The sequence below is a fragment of the Octodon degus genome, unplaced genomic scaffold (genome assembly GCF_000260255.1).
Source record: "Octodon degus isolate 3935 unplaced genomic scaffold, OctDeg1.0 scaffold00008, whole genome shotgun sequence".
Lineage (NCBI taxonomy): Eukaryota > Metazoa > Chordata > Mammalia > Rodentia > Octodontidae > Octodon > Octodon degus.
Genome location: NW_004524584.1, coordinates 14,888,655 through 14,910,349, shown reverse-complemented (window position 1 = coordinate 14,910,349; position 21,695 = coordinate 14,888,655). Strand labels below are relative to the sequence as shown.

Below are 21,695 nucleotides of genomic sequence, written 5' to 3'. Positions count from 1 at the left end.
AGGTATGTTCTCACAAGAGAGAATGAGACCAAAGGCCAAGAGCTGGGTAAGGAGCAAAAGAAATTAGAAGTTCCAGGGCAGAGACTGGGCGTGGTGGTGCACGCCTGTAATCCCAGCTCTTGGGAGGCTGTAAGCAGGCGGATCACTACAAGTCCAATCTAGTAGTGAGACCCTAAACACCCTGTAGACCCTTCCTTAAAAAAATACAAAAAAGAAGAAGAAGAAGAGGAAGAAGAAGGAGGAGGAGGAGGAGGAGGAGAGGAAGGAGAAGAGGAGGAGAAGAAGGAGAAGAGGAAGGAAGAGAAGGAAGAGAAGGAGGAGAAGGAGGAGAAAGAGAAGAAGCAGGAAGCAGGAAGCAGGAAGCAGGAAGCAGGAAGCAGGAAGCAGGAAGCAGAAGCAGAAGCAGAAGCAGAAGCAGAAGCAGAAGCAGAAGCAGAAGCAGAAGCAGAAGAAGAAGAAGAAGAAGAAGAAGAAGAAGAAGAAGAAGAAGAAGAAGAAGTTGTTGTTGTTGTTGTTGTTGTTGTTGTTTTTGTTGTTGTTGTTGTTGTTCCAGGGCAAAAGAAAGCAAGCAAGCTCTTCACGGTTCCAGAGTAAAAAAATGGGACCCAGAAGTGGAATGCAAAGGCTGCTGCTGTAAAGAGGGACATCAGAGACTAAGGATCCTAGAATATGTTCTTAGCAAAAAGTGAGGTTCTAGAGTACATGCCCTGACAATCACCCTAGATACCAATGTTTCTAAGGATCAAGAGAGAGTCAAGGGGCTGGGGAGATGGCTCAGTAGAATAAGCACTTCCCTGGCAAGCGCAAGGGTCTGAGTTCAAGGTTCTGAAAAAAAAAGAGAGAGAGAGAGTCAAAAAGGTTATATTGGGGCCTGGGAGTATAGCTTAGGGCAGAATACTTGCTGATCATGGACAAGAATCCATACAAGGGATCCTCAATACTGTCAAAAGAAGAAAAGAAACGAAGCCTAAGAAAAATGGTGCAAGAAGGGGTTTTTAAAAAGTGCTTTCACATACTGCCCAGCACAGAGATCCTGCAGGTGACCCCTGAGAATGAACGGTGAATGTAGGGAAATGTAGTAAGAGAACCTGGTAGAGTGATCTTTACCTAGTAGTTGTACCTGACAGTCTCTCTACTTCCTGTGATGCCTGGGAAAAAGAGAAACTTAAATATGCACCAGAAACCATGTCTTACCTATTCCAGTGCCCTTCTACTATGGCAGGGACAGCTAAATGGACAAACAACTCCAAATTAGGGGAGGCAGTGAGCCTCTTTTGGAGCCTGAAGGAAAGGTCTACTCAACCAACTCTAGCAAACACAGCAAGATACGCTGGCTGGCAATAAGTTGGGTGTATTATCTCTACAGTAGGCCCCTCTGCTCCTATCCACACTCTGGTCCATCTTTCACTGAAAAGAAATAGACTTGTAGTGATCCTTCCTGTTTTTCAGCCTCCCAAGCACTGGGATTACAGACACATGCCACCATGTCCAGTCTCAATTGCTGACTCATGTGCTCTGGGGGTGTGGTGGGGCTTGGCCGGGCACAGTACACTGGGGATCGAACCCCTGACCCCTGCATCTGCCTACGCAGGCACTTTAATCCTCTGAGCTATCTGGCTGGCCTGCCCTACTCTTTTAATAGCACTTTGATTTGTATGTAAGTAAAATCAGTCTCTCCCACTAGGACCTTAGTTTCTTGAGAAGAGGGCTACACAAGCAGTGCTCACCACAGTACCTCAGATGCTGGCACAGTGCTTAAAAGGGGAAGATAGACAAGTTCCTGTTTCACCTGGATCCATCAAGGGGCCTCCCCATGTCAGAGTCCCTGGGAATAGCTGCCAAGGAAGGCACCTGACAGAAGATGTTGACCCTGGCCTTCTCACTTTCTTGTGAACATATGGGTATGAGGTGGCCATAAAAAAGAAAGCTGATCTTAGTTATGGAAAGAGACTGGCCAGAGCAGCCCAAAGCCATCACCTAAAGTAGAGACTGGGATGAGACCTGCAAGGTCAGCTGTAAACCATGGCAGCAGAGCTCAGTGGATAAACAGGGAATATAGCTTCCAGACTCTTGGAGAGGAAAATGAGGAGAATGAATAAGCCGCTGGCAAAATCAATAGCTAGGATGGCTTCCTGGTTCCTCAAGCCTGGCAGCAAACCATCCTTGGGTTCCAAAAGACACAATTCTTTTTTTTCAAAAGACACAATTCTGATCTTACAATCTTTTGGCCAGAGGGAAGCACCTGCCAAGTCTGCCATTCAGTAATTCCTGGAACCAGGAAGTAGCAAGCAGAGGGTGTGTGTGTGTGTGTGTGTGTGTGTGTGTGTGTGCAGGTGTACATTCATGTTCAAGGAGGAGCAGCCATCACCTGACATTCAGACCTGCACAGATGCAAAAGAAGCCTTACACAGCAGAATGTCAGCACCCTCAGACCTACCATAGAGATCCACAGGGATTCTACTGCCCCCTTCTTTTAGCTATCTGGTATGGCCTAGCCCCTACCTACACATCCAATCTGTGGGATCTAATGAGGCTGACTTTATGATGCACAGCAAAACAAGTTTTTCTTGAATGAACAAATAAATAACATTCTCAAAACAGGGCTACATCTTCTGGGGAACAAAGCCATCCTTGTGTGGGAAGTGGCTGAACTGGAGATTGAGCACATGTACAGGGCAATAGCAAGGCAAGCCCTGAGAATACAGGGCACCTGAAGTAAGCCAGGTGAGCAAGTTGTTAGGCAGAGGGGTTTCACCTAACACCAACCTGCCAAGTGTATAAATATGCACTGCAGTCATTGAACAATTTCTTTCTCCTATCAGGAGAGAGGGCTCATGAGCTCAATGATCTGCATTCTGAATCCTGTCTTCATCTCTTCATCCTCCACTGACTGAAATCCACCTGTACTGTGTGCCATCAATCAAACCTTACTAGTGTTTCTCATATGGTTGTGGGTCTCATCCCTGGAAGTTGTGCATGCTGTACATGTTTGAAACATGTTGACTTCTTTTTCTTTTTTTGAGACAAGGTATCACTATGTAGTAGTTCAGGTTGGGCTTCAACTCACTATGAAATGCAGGCTGGCCTCAAATTAATGGCAATCCTCCTGCCTCAGCATCCTGAGTGCTAGAATTATAAGTGTGCACCACCACATCTGGCATCTTGACATTTTACTGGATGCCCTTGTGTCCATGGCATGTCAAGGAAGAAAGGATTAGTCTCTATCCTCATTCCCCAATTGCACACTGAGGCCTCTAGGGCCTGGTGCAAAGGAGACACAGTGAAAAGTGGACTATCCCCAGTAGTCACAACGTGTCAAAGCTATGTCCTCAAACTACCTGGTGAATTCTGGGCTCTTTTCTTCCAACATAGTCTGTTCTACCCAGGGACCTGCACTTCCTGCAATAATTGCTGGAAATGTGTCCATTCTGTGCACGAGATTCTTCCTCCTTTCACTAGACCAGCAAACATTCCCAAACCCAAAGTGGCCAAGGACTAAGGAGCTATAAGGCTCCACTTCCATGTTGTTATAGTTTGTATCTAGTTGTCCCCCCAAAGCCTCATGCAGTCATGGGGTGGACTTCTAGAGTTTGTGATTAACTCATGATCTACTGGGATTACGGGTATGAGTGCTGCTGGGACTATGGGTGTGAGTATTAAACCCAACCTGGGATGTATAGCCTGAATGCAACTTAAGGGAGACAGACTTGCTCTCTGTAGCCATTGCTGCTGTTACTCCTCCCCTTTGCTCTCTGCTCTTTGCCACCACCATGAAAGGTTGCCCTCTGCCATGTGCCACTTGGCCTTGGAGCCAGCTGAGTATGGACTGAAACCTCCAGTAACTGTGAGCTAAACAAACCTTTCCTTCCTTCATTTTGGGTATAAGGTATTTGTCCCAGCAATGAAAGAAGAGTAACTGAGGCACATGTCCTGCCCCTAACTTGCTGTGGGGTACTTGGAAATACCCTCTGCCTCTCTAGGACCAGTGGTCCTACTCCACAGTTATCCTGACCCTCTATTGGCCTGAGTTACACAGTGAAGAAAAAAAAAAAAGAATATGCACACAAAATCCATGCAGTACTGTTCAATATCATCAGCATCTCTCGCTCTTTTTTTTTTTTTTTTTTTTTGCAGAAATTGAACTCAGGGGGATTGAACTCAGACCCTTGTGTTTGCCGGGAAGCACTTATTCCACTGAGCCATCTCCCCGGCCCCATCAGCATCTCTTTAAAAGCAAATCATGTGTTTATTGAACCTTTTGTTTCCCTAAGACACCAATGAAGACTGTGGAGGAGGCTGAGGGAGCCTGCTTGAAGCTCTTCTTCCCTGCCAGGCATGCTGGGAAGTCAGATCTGGCCTCTGTGGGGTCCCTGCTCTTCTATTTCACAGGCCTGGTCACCAGAGTAAAGTGTCAGATCGCACAGAATGCTTTTCAAAAAGAACCCCTTCAGTCTCCTCTTCCTACTTGCCCCTGCAAGTCCCTGTCACTGAAGGTCAGCCAGGACCAGGACTTGGCACTGCAAGGAAAAGTGTTGCCCAAAGGTAGCCACCACCACTCTGACCCCTTAAGCTGAAGACAGGAAGAGTATTTTGTTTTTCTCAACACTCAGAAGTGTAGGCATTTTGGGTTTTTTTGTTTTGTTTTGGGTTTTTTTTTAAATGTATTTAGTATATGGTCTACAGGGTCTTACTACACAGATGGACTCAGAGTAAACCTGTTTTCAGCCTCCCAAGTGCTGGGATTACAGGCACATGCCACCACACCCAGTCTCAATTACCATTCTCAGCATACCCTGGGGCAGGGGCTATCTGAGCTATCTGGCTGTGTGTGTGTGGGTGGTTTTTTGTTTTTAATTACTGCAGATTGAAGCAGGTGTTTCACACTGAGCTACATACAAAGGCTTTCATCCCTCCTTTCTCCCCTCCATTCTTCCTTCCTTTTATTCTTTTCCTTCTATATAATTTTGAAGCAGGGTCTCACTAAACTGCAAATTGCCCATGCTAGGCTCAAACTTTCGATCCTCTTGCCTTAGCCTTCCTGAGTGCTAGGATTATGAGCTTGAGCTACCATGCTCAACTGCTGTTTCTGTCTTGTTTGTTTGTTTGGTTTTTAAAACTACTTAGAAAAGATGATTAGGTGGCTCTGACATCTGTCTCTGGAAACTTGGGTAGGCTTCCCAACTGGTCTATATGCTCTCTTTCCTCCAGTGCTCAGCCAGCATATCCTAAGGTTCCCTGGCAGCCTGATTCTGCTCTGTGGGTGGTGTATCTCACACTGCCAGGCAATCAGTACTAAGCACATCATTTGCAAAAGAACTTTCAGCACAGGAGAGGAGCAGGGAAGAAGGCTTGGTCATTCGGAAAGTACTATTCAGTCCTCTGGCTTGGGAACTAGGCCCATGTGCCACAGCCTGCCTCCTAGTCGAAACAAAGACATATTTTTAGAATTCAGTGTCTTTACCCCAGCTGCCCATCAGCAGATCCCCACCTCAGAGCAGTAGCTCCAGACAAGGAACTCCTCTCTTCTCTGTCTTCCTTCCTCCTAATCTCTAAATATGTCAAGAGGATCTTGGTTCATTTCATGCTCATTCCAGGGGGAAGGCCTACCTGACATTTCACTTGGATGCCTCTATAACAGCTGGGGCAAGTTGGGTTTGGTGCATCCCAGCACTCAGGAGGCTAAGACAGGAGAATTACTGGAAATTCAAGGCCAGTCTGATCTACATAGTGAGATCGTGTCACCAATAAATAAATAAATAAATAAATAAATAAATAAATAAATAAAAACGTGAAGGAAGGAAGAGCTAGAACTAGACTTTCTCAATGTACCTTGCCTTATTCAGAATTACAAAAACTTCCTGGCAATGAACTTGTGACCTTGTGCTTGCCAGGCAGGTGCTTAAGCTGCTGAGCTATCTTCCCAGCCCTACATAAACTTTATACAACTTTTTTTTTTGGCGGAACCGGGGATTGAATTCAGGCCCTTGCGCTTGTCAGGGAAGCACTTATTCCACTGAGCCATCTCCCCAGCCCCTATACAACTTTTTAAGATAAAATAAAAATGAACAAATTGTAGTAGATGGCACTGTTGCTGTCAACTCTTTACTTTGCATGTTTCTGCCCTTGCCATGCCACCTTCCTCCCTCCAGCTAGAGGTAAAGCATATTTTCCAGCTGTGGTACACTATATTTCCCAAAGACAGCCTCACAAGATCTCAAGGCCTACAGCAATGTTGTGAGGGTGCCCCATGGAAAAGCACTGAGACCCCATAGCAGCCAGCATCAGGTCTCAGACAGGAAATGTTACGCCTGAGGGTGATTCCAATCCCCAGCCTTAGAGTCTTCCAGTGGAAGTTCCAAGCATAATGGAGCAGTAATAGGTCATTCTGTGCCTGCCTGAGTTGCCAAACACAGAATCTGTGACCAAATTATTGGCTGTTTTCTACCACCAAATTTTGGGGAAATTTGCTGCATAGTCATAGTAATTGCAACACCATTCCCTTGACACCAGGTTTAACCAAGAATTACTTTGACTAAGGAAAGTGAGAGATGTGTCAGAACATCAGAGGCCTGAAATGTGCTTCTGTAGTTAGGCACACCATCTATGCATCCACCATCACTATGACAAGAGTATGTCCTACCAGCTACTGTCCAGAAAAGATGGCAGCACACATTACAGACGTGGACCCAACTTCAGCCAGGAGTCTGCCTGGACTAGTGCAATCTAACCAGCCTACAGGAGGGAGAGTACAAAAACATTATTTGAGCTGGGTACAATGGCACATGCCTGTAATCCCAGCTGCTCAGGAGACTAAGGCAAGAGAGTCACAAATTCAAGGCCAATCTAGGCAATTTAGAAAGACTATGACTCAAAATAAAAATTTTAAAAGGGTTGGGGAAGGGCTGGCGACATAGCTCAGTGGTCTAAAGCTCCTGCTTAGGCAAGCTTAGACAAAGTGCAGGGACTGTGGTTGATGTTGGGCACCACATGCCACGCCAGCCCCACCCCAAGGGTTGGCTGAGCTGGCCACAAAAAAAAAAAAAGGTTGGGTAATGTAGCTCAGTGGAAGAGCACTTGCCTAGCATGTACAAGACACTGGGTTTAAACTCTCAGTATGGAAAAAAAAAAGTTATTTGTCAGTTGAAGTCTGTAAACTTTGATTTGATTTACTGTACAGTAATATGGTAACAAAAGATAACTGGTTTGCCTGGCAAGCAGACGGACCCAAGTTTAATCCCTGGTACTACGTGCATGCATGCATGCATGCATGCATGCGTGCGTGCGCGCACACACACACACACACACACACACACACGAAGATAACTGGTCAAAAAAATCCTTAGACTGGGTATGGTGGCACGTGCCTGTAATCCCAGCGCTTGGGAAGCTGAAAACAGGAGGATCACTATGAGTCCGATCTGTGTAGTGAGACCCTGTAGACCATGTACTAAATAAATTTTTTAAAAAGTTTTTAAAAAGTCATTATAAGCCAGGTATGCTGGCACACAGGACTATAATCACAACACTTGGGAAGCTGAGGCAGAAGGATTGCTGTGAATGTGAGACCAGCCTGGGCTACATAGTGAGTTAAGGCAAGCCTGGACTGCAAAGCAAGACCCTGTCTCAAAATGAAATGAAACAATAGCAACAACAAAAAATAAGTAAAATAAAATAAAATGAAGAATGCCAGAATGTCTACTGTCATACTCTCCCCAAGCTGGAGCTGTGCCTTGGTGTGAATACCTCAGAGGTCAGTGGCCTTTTCTCCTTCCCAGTCTGATAACTATACTGTTGGGAAGCTGCTTTTTTCTTTTCTTCTCTTTCTTTCTTTCTTTCTTTCTTTCTTTCTTTCTTTCTTTCTTTCTTTCTTTTTTCTTTCATTTTTTTGTAGAAGTGGAGATTGAACTCAGGACCTTGCACTTGCCATGCAAGTGTTTATTCCCCTGAGCTATCTCCCCAGCCCTGCTTTTTTCTAATAGTTGGAATGTGGTTTTCCTAAACCTCCTGTCTGCTGCGCCTGGCTCCCCTAACTAATCTGCTTATAGGTTTCAGCACTTCCTTTGCCAGGTCTCCTCAGTCCTGGTCTTCTTTCCTGAATGGGGGCATAAATTGCTTGCCTACCAAGGCTATCAGTACCCTGAGAACAGCAAGGATCAGAAAACAGGGCCCACATCACAGGGTATCCCTCAGCATGTCACAGGGACTATGAATGACACAATGCCAAAGGCCATCACTCCTGCAGCATGAGGACATCAACCATGCCTTCCTGAAGGTTCTATAGTTGCACACTCATTCTGGGTATCTTGGCTCAAAGGCTGAGTCCCTCTATTCTGGTCATGTGCAGCCCCAGTGTGACTCTAGGGGTCTGCCATATCTTCTATGGTTGTACTTGGAAGTCTTTTTTATTTTTTAATCTTTAGATATAACTATGTTCTACAAATAAGCAGAACATGCATCCATCTCTTCCCTTACAAATGTAGTAGTCTCCCAGGCTGCCTGACTGCTGAACTGGAAGGGACTACACTAAAGCCCCTTCCGGGCTTCCCCTTTCCATGACCCACTCTCTCCCATCACAGTGTTTAGGCTACTCTTCCTGTAAATCAAGGACATACTCGCTGCTACCAGGCTTCCTGCAAGATGCAACTAGGGAAATACTCAGGAGGATAAACAGCAGAATATAGCTGCAAAGAGCAAGTCTACAGCAGGCTCTGGAGGCCCAGGTCAGATTTGCAGGCTGCCTGGCCAATCCAGCACAAGGAGGCCACCAGCTTTCCAAGAGGCTCTGTCTATCAGAAGCTACTCAGAAGCAGAGCATCAGCCAGCTTCTCCGGACTCCAGGCTTGATTGTGCAATCATATTTTTCATTTTGAGATATCTCTGGACAACAATGGATCATCTTCTTCATTGAATGTTACTTCTAATTCACCTAAATAATGCATATTTTTCTTGTGACTTATAACCTTGCTTTCTATCTTCAAGGGACTGAAGAATAGTGGAAAACATCATGCTTCCTTTTCTCCTCTTATGGAAGCATGGAGATGGGACTTTGGAAATCATCTAGTTAAATCTCTCATTTTAGTGATGAAAAACAAGATTGGCTTGGGATGCAGCTCAGTGGCAGAGTTCTTGCCTAATATGGGCAATCCCCTGGGTTGAATTCCCAACACTGAAAAAAAAAAAAAAAAAAAAAGCCCCCAAAACTCTGAAGACCTATTTGGTGTACACAGCCAGTCTGGGGGAATGTCAGGATTAATTAAAACCCAATTTCTGAGCCCTGAAAGGATGCTTCCTCTATTCCTCATTCCTCACCCCACCCTGCCCTGTCCTTTATCCAAATGTCCTACTTCTGATTCTCTTCCCTTCCTCACAGCCTTTGTCATCCTCTTGCTAAATTTTCCATCTTCGAAGAGCAGGCAGTAGAGAAGTGACATGGTTTTCCAGCTGTGCTCAATGGATGGCATTTTGGTTTGCTAAAGTCTGCTAGCTGGCTGCTCTTCTAAATTGCTCATCTGAGGCCTTTGGAGCTCCCAAAAGAATCAGTTAATGTTGTGAATGTGTTTTGTAAACTGTAACATTCTATACAAATATATGTTCTACTATTTTAGGATTCAAAATAATATAACCTCTTTTGCCAAGCTTTGTAGTACATTCCAGTAATCCCAGAACTTTGAGAGGCTGAGGCAGGAGAATCACCAGTTCAAAGCAAGCCTTGGAAATTTAGTGAGATCATGTCTCAAAATAAAAAGGAGCTCTCAGGGCTGGGGAGATAGCTCAGTAGATTAAGCACTTGCCTAGCAAGCGCAAGGGCCTGAGTTCAATCCCCAGTTCTGCCAAAAATAAAAATAAAATAAAAAGGAGCTGGAAATGTAGGTCAGTGAGAAAGCCCTGGGTTCAATACTCATACTGAAAAAACAGAAGAAATAAAAAACACCTTTAAATCATGTTATTATTTATCTTCTGTGAGATAAAAGACAATGAGAAGGCAGTAGCAAATTCTAATTTATGGAAGAAGTTAAGAGTAAAGATATGGACAAATGCTTCTTTCTCTCCCACCAGCCCAAAAGACATAAACCTATTTTGCAATTCCTTCATTTGTTCCTCACATTTTATCTGGCTAAGCTTTCATTTTAAAACCCCTACACTAAATGGGTATGGTAACACACACCTGTGATCCCAGCACTTGGGAAGCAGAGGCAGGAGATAATGATATCTTGGTTACTTTGATTTAGCTTCTCAGGGCTGGGGAGATGGCTCAGTAGAATAAGACCCTGGCAAGCACAAGGGTCTGAGTTCAATCCCTGGTTACACACACACACACACACACACACACACACACACACACACACAAAAAAAAAAAAAAAACACCTAATTTAGCTTCTCAACAATATATAGCTATTTTAAAACATCATTTAAAAATTAGCTCAAAATTTTAAAATGCAAGTGACCTTTGTTATCTGGCCAAACACAGGAAAGTAACAGTGTGGCTACTGGGAAATTTCCTCACCTTCCTTTTCTCTTAAGGCTCCCAAATCCTAAAGCTTTCTTCTAGAACGACTCCTTTGAAAACAAGGCAGGACCAAGCAGTAAGACCCTGGCACGAGCTCCTAAGTGAGCTGCTAGGGCTCTCTGGTCTCCTTAATATTTGACCAAAGCCGCATAACAGCCTCTTTCTACTTGCCTGAGGGACAACCTCTTTATCTTTGGCCCTGACAGCAGCTCCACCCACTTCAGGGTGGCATGAAAACTAAAGGTTTCCAATGTGCTTCCACGTGAATTTCTTATTAGGAAGAAGTGGAGATGGTAGATGGGAGTCCTTGCTATAGGAAAGCTCTCTTTAGAATCTTAAGGGCCCATTAGAGCCAAGAAGTACAAAACAAGACCAGAGCAGCCCAGCAAGTGGTGTGGAGCCTAAGGACCGCACAGATGCACAGGGAGTACACTCACCACTGATACCAACCAAGCTGTAGAAACTTGGGCAGAGACACCCACCCACCAGATGCCCAACCCATAGGAAGATACTGCAGAGAGTGGAACTCCAGAATTCCATTTCCTCTACCACAGGCTGGGACTCAAAGACCAAGATCCCAATTCATTCTGATTCCAGCCAACTGCCCCCACTCTCCTGGTGCTCAGAGAAGGCAGAGGGCCCTGCAGGAAAGCTGTGGGGAGTTCTATGCATGTAGTATCTGAACCAGCATGACATGCACCTGGTAATAGATAATGGGACTAGTGTAGGAGTCTCTGCAGCTAGACTGTCCCTGAAGTTCCAGCTTTCCAGGAAGATCCCAAACTTAACACAACCCCTAAAGCTTGTTGCAGGAATGTGGGTCTCAGCCACTATTTTACCATTGAAAAAGTTAGTTTCCAGGCAGGAAGGACAAATAAGTTTAGGACAGCTGGAGCCTACAGAAACTGCATGGCCTGTAAGGTGGAATGAGTAGAAAACACCTAGCAGAGAGGTATAAGGATAGGGGTAGGACCTGGAGGTGCTGGTTTAGGATTAGGGTCTGGGGAAGGGGCAGTTTTACCAGCCTAATCATACACAGTCAGTCCCAACTTAAAAGGTACATGGCCCAAGGAAGTAGGAAAAAAATCATAGTTCTCAAATAGCCCACAATGGCAGTGTCTGGCTCTCCTCATTCTCATCACCAACAACAGTCAGAAATGCAAGGCCAATGAGAAGGGAAAGAGTTACTGAAGCCCCCAAAATCTTATCTCTTAGCAGCCTTTTATTCACATACACAGGAGGGATGGGGGGGGCAGTTTATCAGGAATTAAACTCAGAATCTTAAGCTTGAAAGGCAGGTGCTATGCCACTGAGCTATATCCTTGGCCTCCAGAATTTTTTTTTTTTTTAATGGTACTAGGGAACACAGGAGTGCTGAGCCATATCCTTGGCTTTTTTTTTTTTTTTTCAGGGCCTTACTAAATTACCTAGGGTGGCTTCAAAGTTGTTATCTTCTGGCTTCTGCCACCTAAGAGATGGGATTATAGGCTAGCTTTGTCTTCTTAAACTGAGGAAGGAAGACTTTAGACAAGGAATAGAAAAATGGCCCACCATATTGCTCTTTGGTTCACAAATTAGTCCAAAGTTGGGCTCTACTGTTAGTGATCTTCTAGTCTTTCCATGTTTAAATCTTCAACAAATCCCTCCATTGGCCTGAGTTCTAGGGGCTGCTAGGTTGTCTCCAGCTGCATAATGCCTCAGGCCTCATGTTAGTCAGTATGTCCTGTATAGGGATGTTCATCGGGTGTCTCAGGCTGGCTGAGGCCTTTCTGGGAAGAGGCTTAGAACTCAACCAAAGGGCTCTTTATGTGAGGAGTTTTTTGCAAACTGGCAAGGAAAACACAGAAGTCTTTATCAGCTTCTGCCTATCTGATAGTCCTGCTCTTAGAGAGCAATGGAAACCAAACATGGGCTCTCTGTCCAATCCTTTCGGCCCACCTGCTTGTTAGGCCAGAGCTGGCAATGGAGGAATGCAGTGTCCTGTGGATAGGGCACCAGGGTCTGCCTGCTGACCCAGACACCCCTGTGCCTCTCAGTTGAGTCCCACTGGTTCCCTCTCCTTGCGTCTCTGGCTCTGTTCCTCTGGTCACCAATGCCAAGGTGTCACCCATAGATCTGGCCACAGAACTCTACAATCTAGAGCCCCAAGGACAGTGACATTACTTCAGTCCCTTTATACATCTTGAACCCTCCCAGCTGAGCCCTGACCAGTGTACTAGCCACCTGCCTTTGCTTTGCTTGTGCTGTGTACCCTGCTAGGAGTGCATCTCCTCTCTTCCCTCCCTAGCCAATCCTTATTTCTCCCTCAGTTTACCCCTTCTGAGGATCCTTCCTGTGTGCCTTGGACAGCCTCATCTTGCTCTCCTCTCCCTAAGTAGTCACTCTCTTATCTGCCTCTCTGGGGCTATGCTCTCTTCAGGTATAGGTGCTCAGGGAATGTGTGAATGCATACATGAATGAATGAACAAACACTTGCAGAAAAAAAAAACTTCTTTATTTCCCCCCTTCCCATATTGAGAAATAAACTCAGGACTTTCCCATTGCGTTATATACCCAGCAATTTTTTGTTTTTTAAATTTTGAGAGTGGGTCTCATTAAATTTCCCAGGCTAAGCTTGAACCTGCAATTCTTCTGCCTCTCACCCTTCCAGACATGTGTTACCATGCACAGCTAACACTCTTTCTTAAAAAGCTAGAATTTGTTGGCCAAAAGCACGAAATGTAGGCTGAAGGTTACAGCTCAGTGGTAGAGCATTTGCCTAACATATGTGAGGCTCTAGGTTCAATCCTCAGCACTGCAGAAAACTGTAGATGAAAAAGAGCAAAATGGAGGAGGAGAAAGAGGAAATATAAATCTGAATAGTTTCTAAATTTAATTCCCAGCTTGCAGGAGAAAAATATAGGACAGAGGAACATCTTAAATGACACCCTGGGGATACAATGAGCCTAGTCAAAAATATAACAGTGCACAAGACAAGTAACACAGTTCTCTAACACATAAATCATAAGAGAAAAAAAGAGGGAGAGAATCTATAGATTTTTAAAAACTGGAAGCCAGGCATGGTGTTATACACCTGTAATTCCAGCACTTAGGAGGCTGAAACAGGAGGACTGCTATGAGTCTGAGGCCAGCCTTGAGTACATAATAAGTTTAAAGCCAACCTGAAGTACAGAATGAGACACTTTCTCCAAAGAGAGAGAGAGAGAGAGAGAGAGAGAGAGAGAGAGAGAGAGAGAGAGAGAAGAGAGAGAAGATACTACAGAGAGATGTACTAGTTAAATGCATCACAATTCAAAGAAACTGACTATAAAGACAAAAATCATAAGACAACTAGAAAAACTGAATCATGACTGGTTATTTGTTGAGATTAAGAAGATAGTTGAGTTAGGAATGTAGCTCAAGGTAAAGCACTTGCCTAGCATGTGTGAGCCCTAGGTTCAATCCCCAATACTACAAAATCAAAAGAGGAAAAAAAAAAAAAAAGAAAGAAATTGTTATCTATTTAGATGCAATTATAGTATTGTCATGTTTAATCAAAGCCTTTACTTCAGGGTGGGGAGATAGCTTGGTGGTCTAAGTGCCTGCCTGGCAAGCAAATGATCTGAGTTTGATCCCTGGTACTGCATGCTGTGTCAGCCCCAGAACCGGGAGTGATGGCACATGCCTATAATCAAAGTGCTGGGGAGGCTGATATAGGAGGAACACTATGAGTTTGAGCTGCACAGAGAGACTGTGAAGCAATATGAAAGAAAAAAAAAGGCCTTTACTTCTTAGAAACACATACTGAAACACTGACAATGAAAGGGAGGGGTGCCTGGCATTTGCTTCTGTGGGAAGTAGGAGAGAGATAGATAAAACTGAACTGGCTATAAGTTGATAATGGCTATGTCTGACTATTCACTCTACTTTTATATATGTTTTAAATTTTCCATAATTAAAAAAATAATAAATTAAAACTTTATACACATATACATATATACAGCCTCTTTGTACCTCCTAATCACTGAACTGTCATTTCCTTTGCTAGGTACAGATAACTGAACAGATCACAGATTTGGATGGTGAGAAATATCTCACCTAGCTTTGTCCCCAGCTCTCTCCCAGGCCCCTGAACTCAGCCTCATTCTCTATACTGTCCTTGCCAGTGTAGACTACAATCTTCATGCTATTTCTACCCCTCCTAACCCTACCATTTTTTCCAGGATCCCTTGGGTCTCTCCTCCTGAAGCTTAGGCTTGTCTCTCCACTCTTCCCACTTGACAATCCCTCTGTAAACAATGCTTATTTGAGCTGTCTCAGACACTAAGCTGCCCACAGTATCTCTTCTAGGGTTTTTCCATGATTTGGCTCTTTAAAAGATATCTGAGGCTGGGGAGATGGCTCAGTAGAATAAGCGCTTGCCTGGCAAACACAGGGGCCTGAGTTCAATCCCCGGTTCCAAAAAAAAAAAAAAAAAAGATATCTGAGCTTGGCACAGTGGCCAAGCTCAGCTACTAAAGAGGCTGACTCAGGAATCTGACAGCAGATCAGAAGATCACAAGTTCTAAGCCAGCCTGGGCAACTTAGTGAGACTCCATCTATAGACAAAAAGGGATAGGTGTGCACTTCAATGGGTAATGTCCGCTGGGTTCAAACCCTAGTATGGGAGAGAGTATGAACGGTGGAGGATAATACCACATACATTTCTACACACTCATGAAGCCACAGCCAATGCTTGCTCTTGATACTGGGAAATGTATCTTAGCTAACTGACTGAAGATCAACTTGCAAATGTTAAAAGATATGCAAGGGCTGGAGAGATGGCTCAGTGGTCTAAAGCACCTACTTGAAACAAGCTTGGCAAAGCACAGGGACCGCGGTTCAATCCCCCAGCACCACATGCCAGTCAGCCCCGCCCCCTGGTGGGCTGAGCTGGCCACACACACACACAATAAATAAATGTAATAAATAAAATAAATAAATAAATATTAAAAAAAAAAGATATGCAAACCCCCAGGGCTAGTGTAGATGAGAAAGGCTGCCACTGGTCTCTATGGCTCACTCATGAAATTTTTTACAAGGTACTTTTGGGAGTACTGATAAGTTTAAGTTTCTTTCTTTCTTTCTCTCTCTTTCTTTCTTTCTTTCTTTCTTTCTTTCTTTCTTTCTTTCTTTCTTTCTTTTCAGAGCTGGGGATTGAATTCAGGCACTTACACCTGACAGGAAAGCACTTATTCCACTGAGCCATTTCCCCAGCCCCGATAAATTTCATTCTTAATCTGGCAGGGTATCATGGATATATATGTGTGTGTGTGTGTGTGTGTGTGTGTGTGTGTGTGTGTGTAGGAGAATGTATCTCATCAACTTACATAGTCCACTTTTACATTAGGCACATCTCCATAAGTGAATGAATGATGATGTCTTCTTCTACTAGGTGCTAACCATACCAATTTAGAAAGTGACCCCCAAGCAGAGTGCAGCCTTCTCTCAATATGGTACTCCTTAACAAAGATAGCCTATGTAACTGTATGTAGTGACCCAGATCCAAAACCCTTCCTTAAGGAACTCTCTGGTACCCAAAGCACCCTATCATTCCAATGGATTAAGAGGTAGCACCATGGATATGTCAGCACTACTTATAGAGCTCAAGTCAGGCTCTGTAGCCACCTCTCACAGAACCCAATGCAGCACCACACAAGGATGGGAATATTAATTTATCTTGGGGTGACAAGAGGAATGCTCCTAGAATTAGCAACAGGAATATAGCAACAGGAATGCTCCTAGAATTCCAGTTTTATTCCATTCTGGAGTTAGAAAAATGACCACTCTTTTATCTCACACTCTACCCACTTCTGAGACTCCTAACTGCTCTAAAATTCACACTCTTGCTGGAAACAGATATATCCCTTGCTGATGTTTTATCTTGAATGCTCACAGGCACATGCCACAGGGTCTCTTCTCCATCGATGGACCAATCTATTCAGCAGCACCTCAGAACACAACATGCTAAATTTAGCATCAGGTACCTGAGACTCTCAGAGAGGAAGTAGAAGCCATTCTGGTGGTGAAGGAGAGGCAGACCATGCATCTTTCTGCTCATCTGTGGTGCTATGATAAGCCCACTCTTGAGTTTTGGTGACAAAGAGCCAGCTGACCACCTAAACCTGATGATCATAGGACTTCAACACCATAGGCCTATGTGTAAGCCTTGCCCACAGCCAAATATGTGGCTGCTAAATGCAGTAGCAGCCCCTGGTTCTGCTCCCCTAGATGGAGTAGAAATGAAACACTAAAAAGGAATATGAACAGTGCTCACTATGCAGTTCACCTTCCTGTTCCTCTTAGCTGCCCAAGTCTTTCCAAAATTTCATATGCTTGGCTCTTGAGCATCAGATAAACTATAAGCAGAGAAGCCTGTTTAGTTATCAGGAGCAAAATTCCCATAGCAAATTTCCCATACAGAAAGTTCCCAATAACAAGGTGTTTTTCCATTCAGGTATGGAAGCTTTCCCTTGGATGAAGATCACTGAAGCCTGAATGAGGTTCTTTCAAGTTAAACCCAAGTAATGCACAGCAAGTTGGACAGGATTTGGGCTGGCAAGATAGCTCAGCAGACTAAGCACCTGCTTAGGCAAGCACAGGGACCAGGGTTCTATCGCCAGCACCATGTGCCGTGCCCACCCCACCCCCGGGCATGCTGAGCCAGCCACCTAGACCTGGCATGGTGATGCACATCTGTAATCTTAGTTCTGGGGAGGCTGAAAACAGGAGGATCACTATGAGTCTGAACTGCATAGTGAGACCAAGTACCAAAGTACATTTAAAAGAAGAAAAAAGGGGGCTGGCCTGATAGTTCAGCAGACTAAAGTGCCTGCTGGGCTGGTGCATGGGCCAGGGTTTGATCTCTGGTGTGCTGTGCTGGCCCCGCCCGCGGGACACATTGAAATGACTGTTGAGACTGGGTGTAGTGGTGCCTGCCTGTAATCCCAACATTTAGGAGGCTGAAAACAGGATTACTACGAGTCCAATCTGTGTAGTGAGAACCTGTACACCCTGTAGACCCTGTCCTAAATATAGAAAAAAAAAAAAAAAAGGAATGGACATTTGCAGCAATTAAAACCATGTGCAGGAGATATGCACAGACTATCTTGTTTGTGACATGTTTCAGGATATTAAAAGCCTTCTGTTAAGCTGGGTGTGGTGGTGCACACCTGTAATCCCAGCACTTGGGATCCTGAGGCAAGAGGATCATCATAAGTTCAAGGCCAGCCTAAACTGTATAGTGAATTCAAAGCCAGCTACACACTAAGACCCTGTCTCAAAAAACCAAAATATAAAATAATAGTCCTTTGTCAACTTGCACCCAAGTTGTTCAAGAAATGACTTCAGAGAAAAAAACACACACACACAATAGGCACAGGTGGACAGCTGAAGAAGCAAAATTATATCTCTTGGAGTTTATGTGCTCCCACACAGAAAAGGCAAAGAAACATATATCAGCTTCATATGGAGCCGAAAGCTCCCCCAGCCACGGTGGGGTTGCTACTTCCCAGGTCTACCTGCTACAAAAATACTGCCTTCCATTTTCTCATGTCATCTCTTGGTAATTTTCCTGACTTTTTAGTCTCTAACTTATATTACCAATTCCCCTCCACAGTATTCACTGCAACTTGATTGTTTTTGTAGAACCTCGGTTGGCAATCATTTAAAACATGCTGGTCTCACGGTATTTGATCAGATATGTTCTGTTTAAAGAATTCTACATAGGTTTCAGCTTTCCACTGGTTTGAGGTAGTAACTTAAATCAGTGGGCAACAAGAACATATATAGTACTAGATAATAGCATTTTTGCTTCACCAGAAAGTATTTCAGTAAGCTTTGGTAAAAGCACATGACTGTCAGTGTTGGGTTGTTTGTTTGTTTGTTTTGTTTTGATTTTGGTTTTCGTTTGAGACATGGTCTCACTATGTAGTGCAGGCTGGTGGTCTTGAGCTCACAGCAATCTCCTGTCTCAGCCTCCTGAGTGCTGGGATTACAGGCTTGCACCCAACTCCTGTCAGTATTGTGCTCACTAGGGTCCAGTGGGCAATTCTCCTCTTCCCAAAGATGGTCACGACCACTAAATGCCTGAGGAAAGCATAAGACCAAGTGCATAGTTCAACTCTTCCCTGATCTCCCTGTTCCTGGCAGTGACACTTATCTTCCTTGACAGCCACTCCCATTGTGTTCTTCCTCAGCCCAGCACAATGGACACATGCAGGCACTGGCTGACCAAGGACCTTTCCATCCCATTGCGCCCCTGTGCAGAGGGCCTAGGCTAAGGTTACATAAGCCCCTCCGGAGAGGTTGGGCCCCAGCGATAGGGGAGAGAGAATTTGGGGTTCGTGATGGAGTCATGGTTTGGTCTGCAGGCCCCGTCTGACACCCAGCTCGCCACCCTACCTTCATAAGCCGAGAGGCTGGAAACGAAGGGTCACTTCCCAAGACCACGGGGCTCCTGCCAACCTTACAAGGCTAAATACCGCCCGACGTCGCACCTCGCTGTGCACCAGACCCTGGGCCCTGACCCCCGCCTCAGGCTCAGCCCCCGCCCTGGCGCTGGGATGCGCGCTTACCTGTCTGGGCCCTGGCCTGGGCCAGGACCAGGGCCGGGGCCGGTGCCTGGGCCGGGGCCTGGCTGTCCCGCTGTGGGCCGTGTCAGGGCTGCCGCCGGGAGCTGTCCGCCACCGGCGGGTGCTGAAGGAGGCTTCCCGGCGCTGGGCCCCACGCCTCCGGGTGGCAGTGGCCCGTCCCCAGCGCCGCCCTCCAGGCTGGCCTCGTTGCCCATGGTGGGCAAACGGGAGGGCGGGGTCGGGGTCGAAGTGCGCCCGGGCCGGCGGCTCCCGGGCGGTGCTCACACTCTCAGCGCCGCCGCCGCCATCTCCCTACTCGGCTCGCGCCGCCGTCCGCTGCTGCGCATGCGCCTCCTGAGCGCCCTGTTCCTGCGCACGCCCCTTGCGCGCGCCCTCGCCAGCCCGCGCAGACTCGAGTGCACGAGCCAACACCAACTCGCCGCAAGCCACCGCGGAGTTGCGCATGCGCCCTCCACAGAGGGCGGCAGCATCCCTCAAAGCCCGATTGGAAAGCTACTGGCAATGCATCCCTGTGGCGCTTACCACTGTTCCCTGCTTGTAGTCAGTGACCACTTTGTCGTGGGGTCTTGCGTGGTAACCCGAGTGCCGCAAGGAGTGGGCCTGTCATGAGGACAGGCCCCAAAGGGTGGTTAGGAGTTAAAAAGTAATTGGACAAGGGAATGTTGAGAAATATGTGGTCGAAGAAGGAAGGAGAGCGTGGGGCTGGACTGCAAAGCTTTCAAAGACCATCCAGATGGCATGAGCTCAGGCCAGTACCACAGAACTGGAATTTCAGGAAACACCCTTGGAAAAGATGGTTTGTCGAGACTGGCCTAAAACAAGCTGGAAGACCTCCTCTGCAAGCCTGGGGCAGTGACCTTGGAAATGAGGAAAAGGGTTGATGTTTCACAGAGGCCTGGAGCTGTGACCCCAGGATTTATGCAGAGGAAGGACCAAGGGTTTCCTCTCCATGTTTACAGTCCAATGTACACTACCCAGGATCATCTGTGTCTCAAAGAAGCCTCAGACACTTTTTTTGAAGGAGAAAATTTCCTAAAAGAACCAAATAATAGGGCTGGGGAAATAGTTCAACAGGTTTAAGCATCTGCCTAGCAAGCACAAGCTCCTGAGTTCCATCCATGGTACCTCAAAAATATTCCAAATCATTTGTGGCTTCATGTATTGTGGCTGTGTAGAAAACTTAAGTAGTTTGGACCCATTTTACAAACTCACTTAATTCTTTTTTAAAAAAATGTATTTAGTACAAGGTCTACAGGGTCTCGCTATATAGATCAGACTCGTAGTGATCCTCCTGTTTTCAGCCTCCCAAGTGCTGGGATTACAGGTGCATGTCACCACACCCAGTCTCAAGATGTCAGCATTTCTAATGTCACTTGTAATAATCTAGGAATCCCAGTGAGTGGTGATGGCCACCCTAGAAGACAGTCTAGTTGCTGTTAGTTCTGGGGAGGAGAACCAAGCCCTTTCCCTAAGTGTTCTGATCTGCTCCTCCCAAACTCTGGGATGAATCAGGCAAGAGAAAAAAGCAATGCAGAATCCCAACTTCTTGGTGTTTTCCTGACTTCATGGGTCACCCTTCAGATGACCTCAGTGGAGCTACTCTCCCTGCATTGAGGATCCTTGATGTATTTTCTTCAACCCGAAGGTTATTGATTCAGCTTCATGTCTGGTAACTCCATGTGTATATTTAGATTTCTCAAGACTCCACATCTCAGCCCTGCCACTCCCCATATAGGATCTTAGGATCACCTTGCCTCCCATTTCCTAGTGTACAGAATCAAGATATTAGTGATCCCTCAGATAAGGGGCAATTGTAAGAATAGAGTGGGTGATTTGACAAATTTGGGGGCTGGGAAGATGGCTCAGTAGAATAAGCACTTGCCTGGCAAGTGCAAAGGCCTGAGTTCAATGCCTGGTTCTGAAAAAAAAAAATTAAAGATTAGAAATCTTAAAAAAAAATTGACAAATCCTTGGCACACACATGATAACCCTTATTAATGTTTTCTCTCTAGTTGGCGCCTGGAATTTGTGGGGTGGGGGTGATTGTTTGTTTGCTATACTTTTCTTCCTGAGGAAGAAAACACAAGCACTATGGGTAGGCCAAATTTGTCCCAACTTAGGCTGTTCAGGCTTCATAAATGCTGCTACCACTTGGTCTGGGTTGGACTACATGGAAAGGAAAAGGGATGTTTATTGTTTTTCTTTTCTTTGAAGCTGTAGGAGTTGTAGCTTTCCACAGATTCTAATCACTTTGCCCCTGGATCCTGGGGAGATAATTAGCCTTACCCAGCCAGTGGGCCTGGGGAGTTGCCTTCCTCAGAGTGGATTCCTGGCTGTAAGCAGACCTCCAGAGTCTTTGCTGCCTTGGTGACAAAGAGCATAGCATAGTGGACCCACAGGGACCTGGAAATGTAGGTAAGTGGTACTTTTTCTCTTTCCAACTAATATAGTTCCATTTTTTCTAAGGAATATCCCCAGGAACACACCTGTGCTGTCTACTTCCATCCCTGGCATTCAACCCAGGAACTCTAGTTGTCTGGGGCTAATTCAGCCTCCCATGGTTACCATCTGACATG

At 45.5% G+C, this 21,695-nt stretch overlaps 1 protein-coding gene across 1 annotated transcript in view; it reads right to left on the bottom strand.

Annotated features, from left to right (window-relative positions):
• Bsn (bassoon presynaptic cytomatrix protein) overlaps nt 1–19,313 on the bottom strand; it is a 100,099-nt gene extending 80,786 nt beyond the window's left edge. The window contains exon 1 of the mRNA XM_004625100.2: nt 19,102–19,313. Coding sequence (XP_004625157.1) covers nt 19,102–19,313 — 212 coding nt within the window. The remainder of the gene's footprint in view (nt 1–19,101) is intronic.
• Between the last annotated feature and the right edge of the window lie 2,382 nt (nt 19,314–21,695).